Source organism: Brienomyrus brachyistius, chromosome 12 (assembly GCF_023856365.1).
Source record: "Brienomyrus brachyistius isolate T26 chromosome 12, BBRACH_0.4, whole genome shotgun sequence".
Lineage (NCBI taxonomy): Eukaryota > Metazoa > Chordata > Actinopteri > Osteoglossiformes > Mormyridae > Brienomyrus > Brienomyrus brachyistius.
Window position 1 is genome coordinate 19960393 of NC_064544.1, and position 18003 is coordinate 19978395.

An 18003-nucleotide genomic window follows, 5' to 3' on the forward strand; every position below is an offset into this window, starting at 1 on the left:
CATTGGCATCCTTATCGATCACAGGGAAGCATGCAAGCAATCATAAGGACCTGCCAGAGAAAGACCAGCTGGACCCTGAAAAGGTCGAAGCATTAATAGGTATGTTCTGTGCACAATTTAGGCAAGTTGCCCATTAGTTTAGTAATTTTTGTAAAGTTTGCATTTCCGCAAAGATTTATTATGTCTTTTAAACAAATCTATTCTCAATCATATCAGTTCTATGGCACTGAAACTTTAGAAAAGCTTTATAAATGTGAAAAGAGAGGGATCTCAACCAAACTCCTGATCGCTCCAATGATGTGTGGAATTACATTATGTAGATGTTAGGGGAGGGATGTCCAGAAAGCCCCTTTGTGTGTGCAGGTTACTATTGCAACTCTAATTAGGGGACTGGTTGTGAGCAAAGGGTAACCTGTGTACACACAGGTTTTGCAGATGAGATTTAAAATTTTTGGTTTGCCTTCATTTGAAACTCTTGATTTACAGTAATGCTCACCATTTGTCTGGTTCAGTAAAAGTGATCTGAAATTTTCTCAACAGATTGCGTCATCGCACAATTCCCAGGGACCTCTTCCCAAGAGGTGAAGAATATCTTGAGGAGAAAGTGCAATAACGAGAGCTTTGCAAAACAAAAAAACAGCAAGTAAAGTGTTGATGCTGATTGTTCTTTTGTTGTTTTGATTTATATGTTGTGGTTGATGCACATAATAAAAAAACTTTTGTTAATGTTGTCTCAAGTTTTCTTCCCAGTTTTAACGGAATAACATAATAAAATCCATATTAATATGCATACTTAATGTCTGTAGTAGAATGCAGAAACATTTAAATTGCAGTAAAATTAGACTATTAATGCTTACATATCATGTAAATAGTATACGGGCAATATATTTGCAGAATCTTACAAGTATGTTTAAAAGTACATTCCATTAAATTTATTTAAAGTATATTTAAGTATGAAATAAGCTCGGTCAAAAAAGTATGAAGTCAATACACTGAATTTATTTTTAATATATTAAATTAATATCATTATCACAACTTTAGTATATTAAATATACTTAACTGGGTCAAAAAAGTCTAATAGAAGTATTCTCTAAATAGGGTGTGCTTAAATATGTTAATGGCATACTATTTTACTAGTATGCCTTACTAACAGCAAGGATACGGTTCCGTTACAGAGATGGTGAACTCGGGTGGAGTGACGGAAAACAACAACAGTGCTTGTAATCGCTACTACACCTTTATTGGTAAAGAGCTGGCGAGAGTCCTTAACCAAACCAGCTGTTCAACAAGCTGAAAGGTGAAGAAAAGCGATGTTTTCAGCTGCTCCCATCCACCGCCGTTTGTCTTCCACACCAGCAAGGCTACAGTAAAGCTATACAAGTTTAACACACACATGAACATGCAAACACCATTCCTACCTCATCCACACTGTAAAAAAAAAAAAAAAAAAAAAAAAAACGCCATAAAACAGAAAATGTACTGGCAGAAAATTACCGGCACATTTTCCGTCAAGTTAAGACTCTTCCTTCAAGTCTCAAGGAAAATATTGTAAATTCACGGTTTTCCACAGTTTATTGTTCCAAGGAATATTTCTTAAATAATAGTTTATTTTATGTGTATATTGTGACATCATAAACATGCAATAGTTGATGCTGCACCCCAGTTAGCAGTGACATAATTACAGAAACAAGAAGTCGAGCTTAAACACAGCATGTCACAATAATCATTCTGAAACTGAAGACTGTGAGCAGTGAAGATTTATCCAGAATAATAATAGATACTTTATTGGTCCCTGTGGGGAAATTCTCTTTACACCTGCCCCATCCTGCTCTCTGTAGGTGAGAGTGAGCTGGCAGCCACCCATAGCAGCACCCAGGGAGCTGGGGGTTAAGGGCCCTGCTCAAGCACCTGCAGATGTGCTGAGGCTGGGGTCAGACTGGTGACTTTTTGATCACAGACACAGAGGATCACTGCTCACTGAGCCACACACTGCCCTCATTGTCAGTAAACTATACATTTCAACACTGAAAACAACAAACAAAGGTAAGTAAGATAATCATCAAACAATGTCAAATATTTACACAGGAATGTTTCTGAAATATTGTCCTGAAACCACTTTGCTTGTGACTAACTTTCCAGTAATACAATGTTTTGCTAAGCAATGTCTCTTCAAATGAAGTAAATAACCTTTTATAATAAGCAGATATTCTGAGAAATATCTTTTTGAGTTCCATATAACAAAAGTATAGTATACAAAGTTCAGTTTTGAAGAAACAGGATGACATGAAGGACCCTGTATTGATCTTCACAGCTGATTTTATCCTTAGACTATAGGTACAACATAATGGTCCTTCCCAGGGTGCTGCTCTGTAGATGAACATCTGCTTATATGCATGTGCAGCTGGTCCTAGAAATGTCCTGGAAATCTGCTACCCAGCAAAGTCCCTCAAGTCTTCAGATAGTCAAGTGTAAAAAAGCATCAATAGTCTGATGACTGCTAACACGAGTAACTTGTTGATCCAACAGGACCTGGTAAACTTGGGCAAAACACATCAAATTAAACTCTATAGATCCTTCAGCCTTCAGTGTTCTTCTCCCCCAGTAATACCTCCTCTGGGTTTGGTTCATTGTGATCAGCAGGTGATGATGCCTCCATTTCCTGATTGTCATGTGATCCCTGCAAAAGTGTGTCAGTTGTTACATTTTATATTCATTTTTCATGAAACACTTAATGTAGTCACCATGTAATGGTAATTAACATACCTACCTGTTTACAGGACTTATTTTAATGTGACCAAATATTTGAAATAGTTAACAACCCAAAAAATATAGTATGAATGAAATACTCAAACTCTCCTACATACAGACTTTCATTAAAAATCTAACTTCCTCATTCTTTTGAAATACGTTGTAAAAACTGTCAGGTAACAGTGTCCTTGGACCCAAAGTGGAGTAAATGACAGGAACCCTGAGAATCACAGAGTTCTCGTTCCTCTATTTACCTCCTTTGTGTTTGGTCCATTGGGATCAGTGTGGGACAATGCTTCAGTCTCCTCATTGTCATGTGATCCCTACAGAAGTGACAGTATTAACTTAAATACTCCATATTACTGGGTTTCACCAAACGACCATGTGCATGACCATGAAGTGATATTTACCTTCCAGTTTACATTATTTTAGTTTTCATGTAACCAAAAATTAATGTAATGTTGGAATTACCAACAGTCTACAACCCAACATCTACAGCAGCTGTTTAAGAATCCAGACTTTTAAAATAATTACAATGCTTTTACAATGCATGGGGACTGCTGGTAAGAAGCCAGCTTCTTACTTCCAAATCACACTGCAGCTAAACCCACAGCCAAAGACCCAGGGAGCCTCCATTACATTATCCCTGAGAATCACAAAGCCCCTGGATTATAAGAAGTCCTTTGCTTACCTCGTTTGTGTTTGATCCAACGGAGCTAGATGAATATGAGCAGTCTTCCATCTCCTGATTGCCATGTGATCACAAAATGAGAACATCTGTTGATAAATTTACTATTGACAGGGCTAGCTAAACAAATAATACCATAAAGTGGTATTTCCTTTTCAGTTCATGATTAATTTTCATGCAACCAAATAAACTTATGGTCAATCAACAGTCTACATACTTAAGTACTCATCAAACACTTACACTTGTAAAGTATTCACAATATTCCTATATGGACAGTGTAAGATATTAGCTTCCTTCTAGACAGGTTTTTACAGATGTCAGATATAATGGCTGTGGATCATCATGGTGAATTCTGATGGACATTTTGACTGAAATACAATTTTTACCATTGACATGACTTTTAAACATAGATTACACAGTTTTTCCTCAGTCGAAACATTCTGCCATGGACACAAACAAGTCTTGCAATAGGATGTGTTTGTCGAGGCACAGACTGTTTGACAGTCCCTGATAATGACCATGACAGTGTAATTCATTACTGTAACCATGAGAAACAAATAGCATCAGATAACATCTGTCATGCATGGGATGCCAGTGCCAGTTGTTCAGCATTATAGACGTTTGGGCTTATGACTGATGTGTTTAACAGAGTGTATATGCAGATTATTATCTAAGCTGCCAATAAACATTTTGTTTGTTTAATCAACCTTTGCCTGCATTACAATTGGTGTCAGAATTTAGAAAAAAAACGGAAAGTTTCTTTCTGCACCTCAAACACATAGTTTTGGGGATTTAACCAGCGGTGCCACTGCACAGCTTTTGGGAGCATGGAGCACGTTTGCGAGACACGTGTGGTGGGGGGGGGGGGGGGGGGGGGCAGAGCTGTGCCAGGAGCTGCAGCGTTCTCCAAAGGCGAGATCTTGGGGGAGGGCACGGTCAGGGGGGCTGTGGATGCTGTTCTTTTTTCCTGTGCACAATGTATGTTTAACTCCATTATTTACATGGAAGGGCTATAATTTAGGCAGACTTCCCCCCCCCCCCCGCAAGCTCTGTGCATTAAGCTACAGGAGTGCTGTTGACAGAATAGTAAATTGTGCTTTAAATTTAACATGCCCACAAGCTCATGATCATGTAGTCAGAAAATATGAGCAAATTGCATCTCCTTTTGATTCAAAACAGCACTCAGCACTTTACTCAATAATATACAGGATGGGTGCAAACTCTTAGCCTCATATTTCCCAAAAGACTTAATTACACAACTGCACTGACGTACAATAAAAAAAAACGAATAAATGTTCTTATTTACTGCATATACATGGAATTTGCTATAATCAAAAAGAACCGTGTTTACAAATCAGTATTTTTAACTCTTGGCTCTTTCACTATATCAATTCCTAGCCCAAAAATAAACAAGCATTATTGGCGAACAAGTGACTTTATCTGTTGGCTCACATTATGAATTGTAATTACTCTGTAATTTCTTATGTAGGCAACAGGAAGTGACAATGACGTTAGTTTCAGGCATGTAAAAACATTTTGTAAGTTCAGGCGCCGGTGCCTGAGCCAGATCCAGGGGCATAATTGGGTTTTGGCCAAAACAGAATCAATTTAGGACAAGTAATATCAGCAGACCTTCATTTTAAGAATAGATTTGATGTGTGTCTGTTGTGGTTTTCTGTAATAAAGTGAAACTACACTTTTGAACATTCACTGTCAATCTTTCACACTGTTGTCATGCATGCTAGGTTGTTGCGCGTTGATGCCACGCATGTCCTTGCAGATATGTAGTGTTTGGCAACTCAAACCGAAAATTTGAAAAAAAAAAAAAACTAGGTACTGGGTATTTTCTTATTGGTTCTAATTTGGAACCTACTTTCGGTCCCCAACCCGAGTTGTATGTTCTGCATGGGCATTTTAAGTGCTGCAATGTTTCTGCCAGGAACGCATGAATGAGAGAAGTTGGTATACTGCTTAAAGCAGGGATGGCCAGCCTTGTCCGCAAAGGGCCAGTGTGTATGCAGGTTATTGGGATAATCTTTAGGTCAGCTGTTCAAACACATTAAGACTCGCAGAATCAGGGGAGGGCTGCACTGGCTTGTGAAAACCAAAAGTAATGAAAACAAATTCAGCTTATTAGCCCAATCTTTGCTCCCTTCTACCTCAATGTTTCTAGTCTGCTTGTAGCCAGTCATGGTCCTCATCCCATTCCACACTTCCTTTACACTTAAAGCTGTAGCTTGTGCTCCAGCATGTCCTGTAGTGGTTTTTCTTATTGCTGATTTGAATTTTCAGTTCTGCCTGCACCTGCTTGGTCTCCTCCTTGTCTCCAGATCTGAAGGACCTCTTCTTATTCATCTCATCTTTTCAGAAGGTTCTTCAGGTCATTGTGATCTATGGTTTATTTTGAAAACAGTGCAGAGGACCACGTGATGCATCCATGGAGTTACACGCACATTGAGTGAACTCCTGCCATATAGCCTGTATTTTTTATATTTTTTGCCTCCTTTTGACGTGTACGATTGCTTCAATATCATTTAATTATATCCTTAATGTCTATCCCACGCAGACAGCTGACATTAACTCCTTCTGCATCTCCTCGAAAGAAGAAATCTAAGTCAGAAGAGTGCAGTGCTAACACCTCTGTCATGGCGGACTCACTGGCGCAACTAGAACAGGATCTGAAATCTGAGTTAGCGGCTCTGAGAAATGAATTCTCCTCTCATATGACTACCATGTGTTCGAAAATGGACTTAATATCAGGTGAACAGAGAAAGCAGAGGGAAACTTTTTTTTCACCTTCTGGATCTCTTTACGATTATTATTTTATACATTATTCTAAATGATGACTATAGGGCTCATACTATATATGTGTATAAGAGGTGATGTTATATTTCTCCATGTTTGTAGTGTATTTTGGCTTCTGTCAGCCTTCAGCGCGTGGGAGACATTTTGTATGCCGACTATGGCAGACTTAGGCTTGTTCTTTGCCTTTTCTGCATAAGAAATTCTGTTCTTTACAGCTCGGCACTGTTTGTTTCCGGGGGGGGGGGGGGGGGGGGGTTGTTGGTATACATTTGTGGGTTTTTCGTGTTTTTCATGTACATTTCCCTTTACTTTACTTAGCGTATCAAGCTGTAAATAGTCATGACTAACTTAAATGTTTTAACCTGGAATGTAAATGGTTTAAATGGTTCCCATAAACGTACACGCTGCTTGGATTTCTTAAAGAGGAAGAAAATCAATCTACCTCTAATTCAAGAAACTCATTTAAAGAAGGATGATGTCCACAGCTGCAACAACAAATTTTATAAAGTGGTTTCATGCTCATCTGCCACTAAACTATTATTTTGATTTGGAGGAATTTAAATATTAATATTCTGGAGCATGGCAATGACACCGATGGTAGAATAGCTCACATTAAGGTATTAGTCGAAAATAGGGAGTTGGCCTTTATTTCTGTAAATGTGCCTTCCATGTATGATCCAGATTTCTTCCCCGTTCTAATGAGTTATCTTAAACTGTTTGACTGTGAAGTAGTGATGGGTGCGGACATGAATGCTGTTATGTCACACGAGCTGGACAGATCGGGGGAGAGTGAGACATATTCCCAGGCCCTCTCCTCATATAATCTTAGGCACTACATGTCTTCTTGTTCATTAGTAGATTCATGGTACCTGTTTCATTATTCCGCAAGAACATGCACATTCTTTTCATCGTGACATAAGTCCTATTCCTGAATTGATTTCATCCTCACGTCTCACAGTGTTTCATCATTAATATCTGATTCAGAAATCTGGCCTATGACTCTGTCTGATCACAGTTGCAGTGTGTTAAGGTTTTGACTTTTTAATCAGCCATCAAGGGAACCATGTTGGTGCTTTAACCTGTCATTACTTTACGAATAAAACTTTCATAGTCATTTTTTATACTTTTATACTTTATTGACATAAAGTAAAACTCAGTTGAGGATCCTTGGATTCTCTGGGATGCAGTGAAAGGCTTTATTTGTAATTTTTCCATCTCATACGCATCATACCTTCAGAGATCGCGGGTTAAGAAAATATCTGAGCTTGAAGCCCAGCTGGCTACATTAGAGAGATTGAATCAAATGTCTTTTTCTGATGGTATAGCCACTAGAATTAGAGTTCTCAAACCTGAATTAAACAAGTTACCACGGACTAAAGCAGAATTTCTTATTCAAAGATCTAGGAAAAACTATTACTTTCATGGAAGCAGACCTAGTCACCTGTTAGCCTTTCAGCTGCGTAGTAATCAGAAATTTTCCAGTATCACTACCATAATATCTCAGTCGGATGAGCTGTTGACATATCCAAAACGTATCAATGAGACTTTCTGTTCTTTTTACTCTACCTTATAGACCTCTGAATGTACATGTGATCAGGCTGCATTTTCTTCCTTTTTTTCAATACTTAATTTACCACATCTCTCGGATGCAGAGACTACTTCTATGGCTGAACCAATCACTTTCAAGGAGCTGGAAGAAGCCTTGAAATGCACGAGGAAGGGAAAATCTCCAGGTTTTGATGGAATTCCTGTTGAGTTTTACTCTGCTTTCTGGACTGAGTTGGGTCCTTTTTTACTATATATGATAAATTACTCGACTGAGAAAGGATCCTTTAGACAAGACATTAACATCGCTATCACGCTCTAGTTATGGCCCACTTGCCTTGCTCGGAGCAGACATCAAACCGAATTGGTTTTATTAGGTCTCATAATGAATATAATCTTCATCCAAATCCTTGGTTAAATTATATAATCACTCCCCTCCTTTTAATAGCTATAAATTTTAACTGGATTTTTGGGGACATATTGAATGATAAAGGTTTAAGAACATTTCAGGATATTAGGGCTCAACACAATGTTCCTGGTACCTCATTATATATATATGTACAGTATGTATCAAATCGGCTCTGCGTTCCTGTATGTTGTTCCTTTAGACTCAGAACTACCTCTCCATCCACTCCAGAAAGACTGTAGTAATCAAAATGGTTCTTGTTCTGCGTTTCATATTTATTCTTTTCTCCTTAAATCATCATCCAAGCCTCTTAGTGTCGTAGCGGAGTGATCAAAAGACCTGGCCTGCAGGGCAGAAGATACTCTGTCTCATCGCACTTGGGACAGTTTCTCTGTCTTCTAGGAATCCTAACCACCAAATGATACATTGGAAGCTTGATCATAGAATATATTTAACTCCACTGAAACGATTGAACATGAATGTTTCTTCATCTCCAAATTGTATTCTCTGTTCTCATGGGGTATTAGGGTCTTTTTTGCATTGTCCTTTCTTTCCTGCACCAGCTAGCGACTGATACATCTTTTCTAATAAGCAGGGATATACTATTTACCCCCAATCTGTTTGAATGATTTTACAAACTGGACTTTTATTCCTTTTCTACTTCTTTAGAAATGATTGTTTTGTCGTCGGAAGCCTCCTCACTCAATGTGGAGACATTTATGGGCTCTTAGTTTGCTGGGTATTATTTCCATGGAGCTTCTAACAGCTCGCATGTGAGAAGTTACCTTCAGAACCATCAGCAGGTGGTGACTTGCTTATCTCAAAGTTAAGGAACTAACTGACTTCCGCTGACTCCTGCTCCATGAATGTATTTATTTATTTATTCTCTCTGATTTATTTTTTCATTTGACTTTTCTCTATGTTTGTACATCTTACGCATTTTTGTATACGGAGCAGATGTTTGTTTTTGTTGTAGAAGGAGTGGGTATGAAAAGTGTTTGTTTATGTATTGTGTAAGTTTTCCTTTTTTTCTTATTGTACTGACAAATAAAAACAGTTGCTAACAAAAAATAAACAGCACACTGACTTTGTGGGGACTGCATTGTCCACACAGAAGCGGCTGTAGACTGTTATACAGTGGCTGAGTCTCTCAGGTTCCTCCCTGTAAGACTCACAGAGTTTGTCCCAGTCTGTCTCTTCTAAGGCATCCTGCACTTCCTCATGGTCCTGGTGGTGGCTGGCAGCTGTTAAATTACTGGTATATATGCTGGGGTAAGATGTGTCATATTGGGGTCAGAGATACACTGGTCAGGCAGAGAGGTGAACGTGTCTCCTTAGTATTGTGCATAAGTGCAGGGTCCTGTTGGCCCTGGTGGTGCAGTGCACAGACTGAAAAGCTGGTGAGGATGGAGGACAATGAACCCTGACTGAAATCGTTAGAAATGGCAATGAAAGCCGTGGGGTGGTGAGTTTGCTAACCATGAAACGTATTTCCTTCATGGCTACTGTGGTGTCTGCCAACTGGGGTACGTACACAGCCAACACAATACAGTGGCATGTAATGCAGCTGCAAAAAGCAGGAGAACATTCCTGTTCCACGCCATGTTAGTCATAAAAAGGTATTTTAAAAAGATACAGAGAGAACTGTAACATTACAATACAGAAATAACAAAGAAACAAACAAATACACACATGGGAGATGCTGCAGCAGGCAGCCAGACAGGGCAGCCCTGGAAGTGACTACATTATTATATGACCACCTTCCTTACCATGTGTAACATCAGAGGCCCGTGACCATGGAGAATTTACTGAGATGTTCCTGTGTGCTGGAATCATAATAAGGGCTCTTCCTCTATCTCAACAGACTCCATACTTACAGGGAAGGAGGAAGAGCACAAGGAACACAGATCTGCTACAGACACAATTATGTATAATAATCTGAGGGAAGATGGTCAGACTGATGTAGAGAAACAGGCCCTAGGACACCAGCCAGAGGGACAGATGCATCTTAGGCACCTACCTGGTCTGGTTCAGGATCTTGGTGTCTCTCAACCAAACCCAACAGTTCTTTTATTCTAAGGAAAAACAGTTATTACAGAGTTTTTGTCAGAATATCACAGTGTAAGTACAGTGATTTATGAGTATCTTACCAATTCCTACAAGCACCTTAAATTTAGGTAACTCTAGAGTTGGATCATAGACTTGAACTGTGATATTAAAAATGCAATATTTAACACCTCACACCTTCCGACTTGGGCTCTGTGTAGTTTGCATGGATGGATTTTCTTTACATTAATTACATTTTATCAGAAAAATGTCTACTTACTTTTCTTTTTTGGCCAACCCTATAATTAAAAAAAGATTCAATTAATCATGTTGGAGCTCAAAGTACTAAAACATCAATTGAAGCTTATTGTAGCTGTTTCTGTATTACATGGACACATGTGCTGCATCACTGAGGATGTTTACTGTATATTATCTCCCTTCCTTTGTAATAGTCAGAGCACCACATTACAGTCTCAGTGCCCCCTACTGGCCAGGAGGCCATAACGGTCCTACACCACTGTAACAGCATCATAAAGGAAGAGCAAAAAAGCTCAAAAGCATTGAAGCAGCAGTGATATGAAATGTTACATCCTGAGTCACATTGTATGGTGAATAAATATCAATGTGATTGTAAATGTAATATTCCTCCATGTTAAGCGCTGAGCATGTGGAGATATAAACAATGACTGGAAAGCCACCAAGATGCTGGAAAAGTCCCAGTACACATATTCAACCTTTATGGTAAATTATGCATCATATCTCTGTTATAATTATACTTACAGTATGCAGACATCTCTATAAAAAACCAGCCAAAGAGGGAGACAGACCCAGAAATCAGGACAATCAGTCGTAGATCCAGTGGCTGTTTTCCTGTGTCTGAAATGACATCATCACAAAAATCACTGAGAACTGAGGTCAGTAAATGAGCAGAAAGTGACAGATATTAAAACTACAGGAATCTATATATTTCCTAAAAGGTTTGTACAATTTAGCTATATGGTTAGGTTTATGTAGTAAAAGTAAAATTGCTGGAGAAACATCTCAAATTTATAGTATATTTACCTGCGTTGAGTATTAATACTACAGCCAGGGCAACAGAATTCAGGAGAGGGAGACCAAAAGCCCCTGATAAATATACATATTTACGGGGTTTGGCTGAAAGGTAGAGAGAAAAGCATTAGTCATACAGCTTTTGACTGTATACAGCACTGTGATGAAGTATTTGCCCTGATTTCCTCTATTTTTAACATCCATAACACTTAAATGTGTCTGATAACAAATACATTTAGTATAATACAAAGAACATTCTATGTGCACAATGTAGTTTTTAAATGATTCACTGAAGGAAGGGAAAAAACCTAAAAATAAAATTAAAAAAAACAAATATTCCCCAAGACCCATAGCACCCATGTGACAAAATAATTCCCCCCCTTTGGCATCGTTTGAGAAATTTAGCCCACTCTTCTCAACAGAATTGTTTTAGGATTCAGCCATATTGGAGGTTTTTCAAATATAAACTCCCCATTTAAGGTCCTGCCCAAATTTCTCAATGAGGTTCAAGTCAGTACTGTGACTAGGCCTCTGCAAAACTATAATTTTGTTTCTTTTCAGTCATTCTTAAGTGGACTTGTTCTTGTGCTTAAGACCACAGATGGACATTCTCCTTCAGAACTTTCTGTCAAACAGCTGAATTCATGCGTCCCTCAATTACAGCAAGTCGCCCAGGCCGAGCAGCAGCAAAGCCTCCCCACAGCATCACTCTGTCATCATGTCTGACTGTGGCCATGATGTTCTTTGTGTGGAAGCTGTGTTAGCTTCACGCCAGATGTAGCAGGACCCATGTCTTCTAGATAGCTCCACTTTTGACTCATCAATCCACAGAACATCCTGTCAAAAGTGTTGGGGGTAATCAAGGTACTTTTTGCAAAATGCTAGACAAGCCTTTATTTCCTCTTATTTAGCTGTAGTTTCTGCCTTGCATCTCTCCCATGGACACCATTATAGTCCACTGTCTTTCTAATCATGGAATCAGACATTAACCAATCTGAGAGAGGCCTGCAGTTCCTTAGATCTTCATCCAGGGTCTGCTGTAACTTCCCTGATCAGGTTTCTTTGTGCTCTTGGAGTAATTCTGTTCAGCTGGCCACTCCTGGGCAGATCTGCCACTGTTCCAAGTTTCTCCATCTGGAGATGATGGCTGTCATGGTGATTCACTGCACTCCAAGGGTTTTAGAGAGTGTTTTGTACCCCTTTCCTGACTGATATATTTCAGTGATTTGTTTTCTCAGGTCTTCAGGAAGCTCTTCTGATTGAGGCATGGTCTGCTGCTTCTTCAGACCCCTTATCCAGCTCCATATTGCTGCAATGGTTCTATTTAAGTGATGTGTAGGTTCATCAGGACTGGCAGCAATCAAGCTTGGGTGTGTCTAGTTTATCATTTATATTTGGTTCTTAGCTTGATTGATTAGCAATTATTTTGTCACAGCACCATATACACAGTCAAACAGCCATTGGATTTTTTAATTAAAACATTTGCAATGCTCTGTTTACAAAATAAAAAATCATATTATTTAAAATGTAAAAGAGTATTCAATAAACAAAATATTTAAACAACTTATCAATAAAAGTGTTGTTTAAAAATTATTTTAATGTAAAACAAATACGTACCAAATAAATGTTCCCGTTTCCAGAATCGAAACAGCAATGTGACAGTCAGAATGTAGACAAACACAAACTCGCAGATCTTTACAGGTCGTCCTGTGGCCAGAATTAGTTGCAGTTAATTTTAGTTTCTAATACAACAAAGTTTATTAATGAAATAAAAAACTTCTTGTCCCTCTAAAATCAGTAAATACATGCAGTCAATGTAAAAAGTATGAGAACCCATTGGAATTATCTTGTTTTCTGCATGAATTGGTCATAAAAAGTGATCTGATCTTCATCTAAGTCACAGATACTGAAATGCATAATGAGCAATAACACACAAAAAATTATACTCTTTCATGTCTTTATTATACAAACACATTCAATGTTCACAGTATTAGTGGAAAAAGTAAGTGAACCCTTAGGTTTAATAACTGGTTGACCCTCCTTTGGCAGCAATGACCTCAACCAGGCGCTTCCTGTAACTGCAGATCAGACCTGCACATCATGTGGGGGGAATATTAGCCCATTCTTCCCTGCAGAACAGCCTTAACTCCTCCATATTCTTTTGTTGTCTTCAAGTCATTCCACAGCATCTCAATAGGACTGAGATCTGGGCTCTGACTGGGCCACTCCAAAGGTGGATTTTATTCTTCTGAAATCATTATGCTGTGGATTTTCTGCGATGTTTGGGGTCATTGTCCTGTTGCATCACCCAGCCTCTTCTGAGCTTCAGTTGATGGACAAACACCCTCACAGTATCCTGGAGAATTGCTTGATAAACTTAGGAATTCATTTTCCCCTCAGTGATAGCCAGCTGTCCAGGCCCTGACACAGCAAAGCAGGCCCAAATCATGATGTTCCCTCCATCATACGTTACTGTAGAGTTTTGATGTTGATATACAGGTGCCCTTTTTACACCAAATGAAGTTCTGCTTGTTCTTCCCAAATGGTTAAATTTTGGTTTCATCACTCCAGAACACATTTTCCTAAGACCATTGTGGAATGTCCAAGTGCTCTATTGCAAACTTCAGGTATGCAGCAATGTTCTCTTTGACAGCAGTGGCTTCCTCGTTGGTGTCCTGCCATGGGCTCCTTACTTGATCTAGGTTCTGCTTAATGTTGAATCATGAACAGAGATGTCCGCCAGTTCTACTGACGTACTCAAGTCACTCTAGGGTTCTTCATTACCTCGTTGATGACTTTGCATTGAGCTCTTGGGGTCGTCTTGGTGGGGCACCCACTTCTAGGCAGAGTAGCCATAATATCAAATTGTCTCCATTTATGGTCAACTTGCCTATCAGTAGACGGATGAATATCTAAAATACCTGAGATGACTTTGTAACCCTTTCCAGCCTTATGTAAAGTAATAGTTCTTAGCTCTTCAGAGAACATAGAACTCTTTTATGTGAGGCATGATTCTCATCTGGATATGCTTCTTGTCAAAAGCTCAAACTTTTCAGTGTTTTTTATCAATCACAGCAATTCTAGACCACACCTCTGAACTCGTGTCATTAAATGGACTCCAGGTTTGATAAATTCTGACTGCAATGAGCTTTTTAAAAAGCCATTAGCTTCAGGTTCACTTTTTTCAACCTTCAGTTTCACAGTTTTAATGATTTTTTCAATATGACCAAAAATTCTCTGAAAATCTGTGTGTCTTTAGTTATACAGGTAGGAGACTGTTTGTTGATTATTGTGACATGAACATTGTGACCATGTTTTATATGGGAATTAGACATAAATATAGAAAATTCCAACGGGTTTGCAAACTTTTTACTTTGACTTTATCTGAAGACACACAGAACAAGTTAATAACAAAACACTCCATCCTTGGAAGTGTCCTTTTTACAGCGTTCACAGGATATATTACTGTCTATTTCATATTGATTACATCAAAGAATATGACTTTATTAGTAGGGTATAATTCAATGATAACTTCAAACTAGAAATGTTTATATTGCATTATTGTTAACAGCAGCTCAAAAAATATTTCTGATTTATGAAGATTTTGCAAACACCATTTACCAAATAATTGACAAATGATTAGAGCTTTATTACAGTCAAATGGTTTGCTTATAGTTAAAGGTTTTCTTACCTTTGTCATTTTCTAAAATCACACTTACATACAGCAAACTTAATATTAGGTGAAGCATGAAGAAAATCCCTAGAATGATTTTCTGAGCAAAATCTGAAAAGCAATAAAACACATAAAATAACAGATGAAATAAACATAACATACAACAGGCCCCATTAAACATTATCCCTCTGTGTACTTTTGGTTGCTGTAACCTCCTGAGACCCCACCCATTCATTTATGTCCATTGTAGTGGACATTTTGTTTTTGCATCTTTTCACTGATGTAAGGAAACAAATTTATTCCTGTTGTACACTAAAGAGGACATGCTGTGAAATAAAAATATATTTCCTCCAAAGACATAGAAAATCACAAATAACCTAAAATTGAAGGACACTTTTTTTCCTTGCGTCCCTAGAGGATATCTTTGAGGGATGGACACTTACAGGGGGTGGGAAAAATAATGGAACCATCAGTATATTAATCTCAAGGACCTAATAAGGAGTTTGGCCCCCTTTAGCTGCAATAATAGGTTCAGATTTTCCTACAGTGTGGTCATGGGATCCTGATGTGTGCAGTGGGACACTGGACCGATCTTCAGAAAGAAAAGCCTCCAGATCTTTGGAGCATTAAGGTGGGGGAATCGACTTCACACACTGTGCTCCAGAACTTCCCATAAAACTCTAATGGTGTTTAGATCTGGTGGCTGGGAGGCTAAGGAAGGCATCTGACATCATCCTGGTGCTCATGAAACCTCTCCTGAATGTGTTTAGCAGTGTGTATGGGGGCATTATCATCTTGGAATGAGGGAACATCATGAGGGAACAGTGTCTGAGCCACAGGGAGCAGCTGCTCTTGTAAAAAGCCCTCATGTTCCTTGGCTGTTATAGGACCATGCAGAGCATCATCACACCTAATGACTCCCACAAGATGGCTGCTTACACCAACAGAAACTGTGGGCTGATGGTGTGCTTTGATTTTCTGTAGATGTAACCCCATCCAGAGGCTCTGCAATACTTACCTATTGAGCACACTGTGCACTACTGTACTGCTGAACACACTCTGTAGTACTGCACTAGTGAGCAGACTGCAATACTGCTCTGCTGAGCACACTCGGCAATACTCCACTGCAAAGGACAGCGGTTCATTGATGCATTGGCCCCTTAAGTTATTGTGCATCGTAATTGTCATGAGAATAACAACTCGACCACATACCCCTGTTTATGTTAGCAGCTTATACCTCCCTCAGGAAAAGAGACCCCCCCCCACACCAAGAACTGTTATAACATGGCCTGAAGGTGCATCCTCACAGCTGCAGGACTGTTTTGAAAAAACAGACTGGAGTATTTTTGAATTTCACGACTTGGAGGAGTACACTACATCTGTACTCTCCCACATCGAGCACTGCACAGACACACATCAGGGTGTATGCCATCCAAAAACCCTGGATGATGACAGAGGTCAGGACACTGCCTTCAAGTCTGGTGATATGGACATGAAAAGGGGTATCAGAAAGGCCAAGTTGGATTATTCGAGGAGCACCTCCACAGCAACAACTGGAGGCAGGTGTGACTGGGGGACCAAAACATCACAAACTACAAACCCAGACCTAATGCTGTGGGTGGCGATGCTGCGTTGATGGAGGAGCTGAACTGCTTCTTCGGCCGCTTTGAACAAAAAACACCAAATCTGACTGCATCACATCCAGCGGTGAACAGCAGCCACATCTTCAGGGTGGGGGAGCATGACGTGAGGCACATGCTTCCCGGCATTAAACCCCAGTAAAGCGGCAGGACCTGACAGCATCACAGGTAGAGTGCTGAAGGACTATGCAGACCAGCTCAAGGGGGTTTTCACTAAATATTCAACCTGTCTTTAGCACAGGCCATTGTCCCACCTGACCTGAAGGCCTCCAGCATTTTCCCTGTTCCAAAAAAGACCAACAGCAGCCTAAACGACTTCCGGCCAGCAGCTCTCACTCCAATTGTTATGAAGTGTTTCGAGAAACTGGTCAGAAATCACATCATTGAAGGACTTCCACCCACATTCGACCCCCATCAGTTTGCATAGAGGAAAAACAGATCGACGCAGGATGCAATAGCCTCAGCCCTCCACATACCCCTGACCCACCTGGAATAGAAGGACAGTTATGCCAGGTTTCTTTTCGTCGACTTTAGCTTTGCATTTAACACGATCATCCCAAATAGACTGGTAACAAAATTAAACAACCTTGGCTTCTCATACTCCACCTGCCCCTGGATTAAGGACTTCCTCAGTGACCCCCACAGAGAGTCAAAATGGGGCCTCAGCTCTCCACAGCACTCAGCCTCAACACCAGCTCCTCACAGGGATGTGTGCTGAGTCCCCTTCTGTACACTCTCTACACACACCACTGCACCCCCACCCACCCAAGCAATTCTATCGTGAAGTTCGCGGACGACACCACAGTGGTCGGGCTCATCACAGAGGGAGATGAATCTGAAAACAGGGACGAGGTGTAAAAACTGCCATCATGATGCAGAAATAACAACCTGGTCCTTAACACCACAAACACAAAAGAGATCACTGTGGACTTCAGAAGAAACATACCTGACCCTCTGCTCATATACATCAATGGGGACTGTGTGGAGAAGGTCTGAGGACCTAACCTAGAAGGCCAACACAACTGGGCTGAGCAGAGACTCCACTTCCTGAGGGTCCTGAAAAACAGTGGTCTAACCAAGGAGCTGCTGATCTCGTTTTACAGATGCTCTGTGGAAAGTCTGCTGACACACTGCATGCCAGTGTGGTTTGCCAGCTGCACGGCTCAAGAAAAGGCAGTGCTCTAGAGGGTCACCAACACAGCGCAGAAGATCACTGGATGCACTCTCCTCTCCTTGGAGGAGCTGTACGGGTCCCGCAGCCAGGGGCGCCGCTAAGGGGGGGAAAGTTGGGACAATTCTAAGGGTCCACGCCCTTTAGGGGCCCCCAGAGATCTGAATGGGTGTGGTAGGGGGGCCCAACCTCATATTTTGTCATAGGGCCCAAAATTGCTAGCGGCGCCCC

The 18003-nt window shown here is 40.0% G+C and overlaps 1 protein-coding gene across 1 annotated transcript in view; it reads right to left on the reverse strand.

Annotated features, from left to right (window-relative positions):
- Positions 1-1255: 1255 nt before the first annotated feature.
- LOC125705023 (uncharacterized) overlaps positions 1256-18003 on the reverse strand; it is a 38826-nt gene continuing 22078 nt past the window's right edge. The window contains exons 4-12 of the mRNA XM_048971346.1: positions 14980-15072; positions 12906-12995; positions 11301-11393; positions 11019-11114; positions 10519-10537; positions 10213-10267; positions 3440-3493; positions 3003-3071; positions 1256-2677 (exon numbers count right to left, since the gene is read on the reverse strand). Of these exons, the coding sequence (XP_048827303.1) occupies positions 2576-2677; positions 3003-3071; positions 3440-3493; positions 10213-10267; positions 10519-10537; positions 11019-11114; positions 11301-11393; positions 12906-12995; positions 14980-15072 (671 nt within the window). The 3' untranslated portion in view covers positions 1256-2575. The remainder of the gene's footprint in view (positions 2678-3002; positions 3072-3439; positions 3494-10212; positions 10268-10518; positions 10538-11018; positions 11115-11300; positions 11394-12905; positions 12996-14979; positions 15073-18003) is intronic.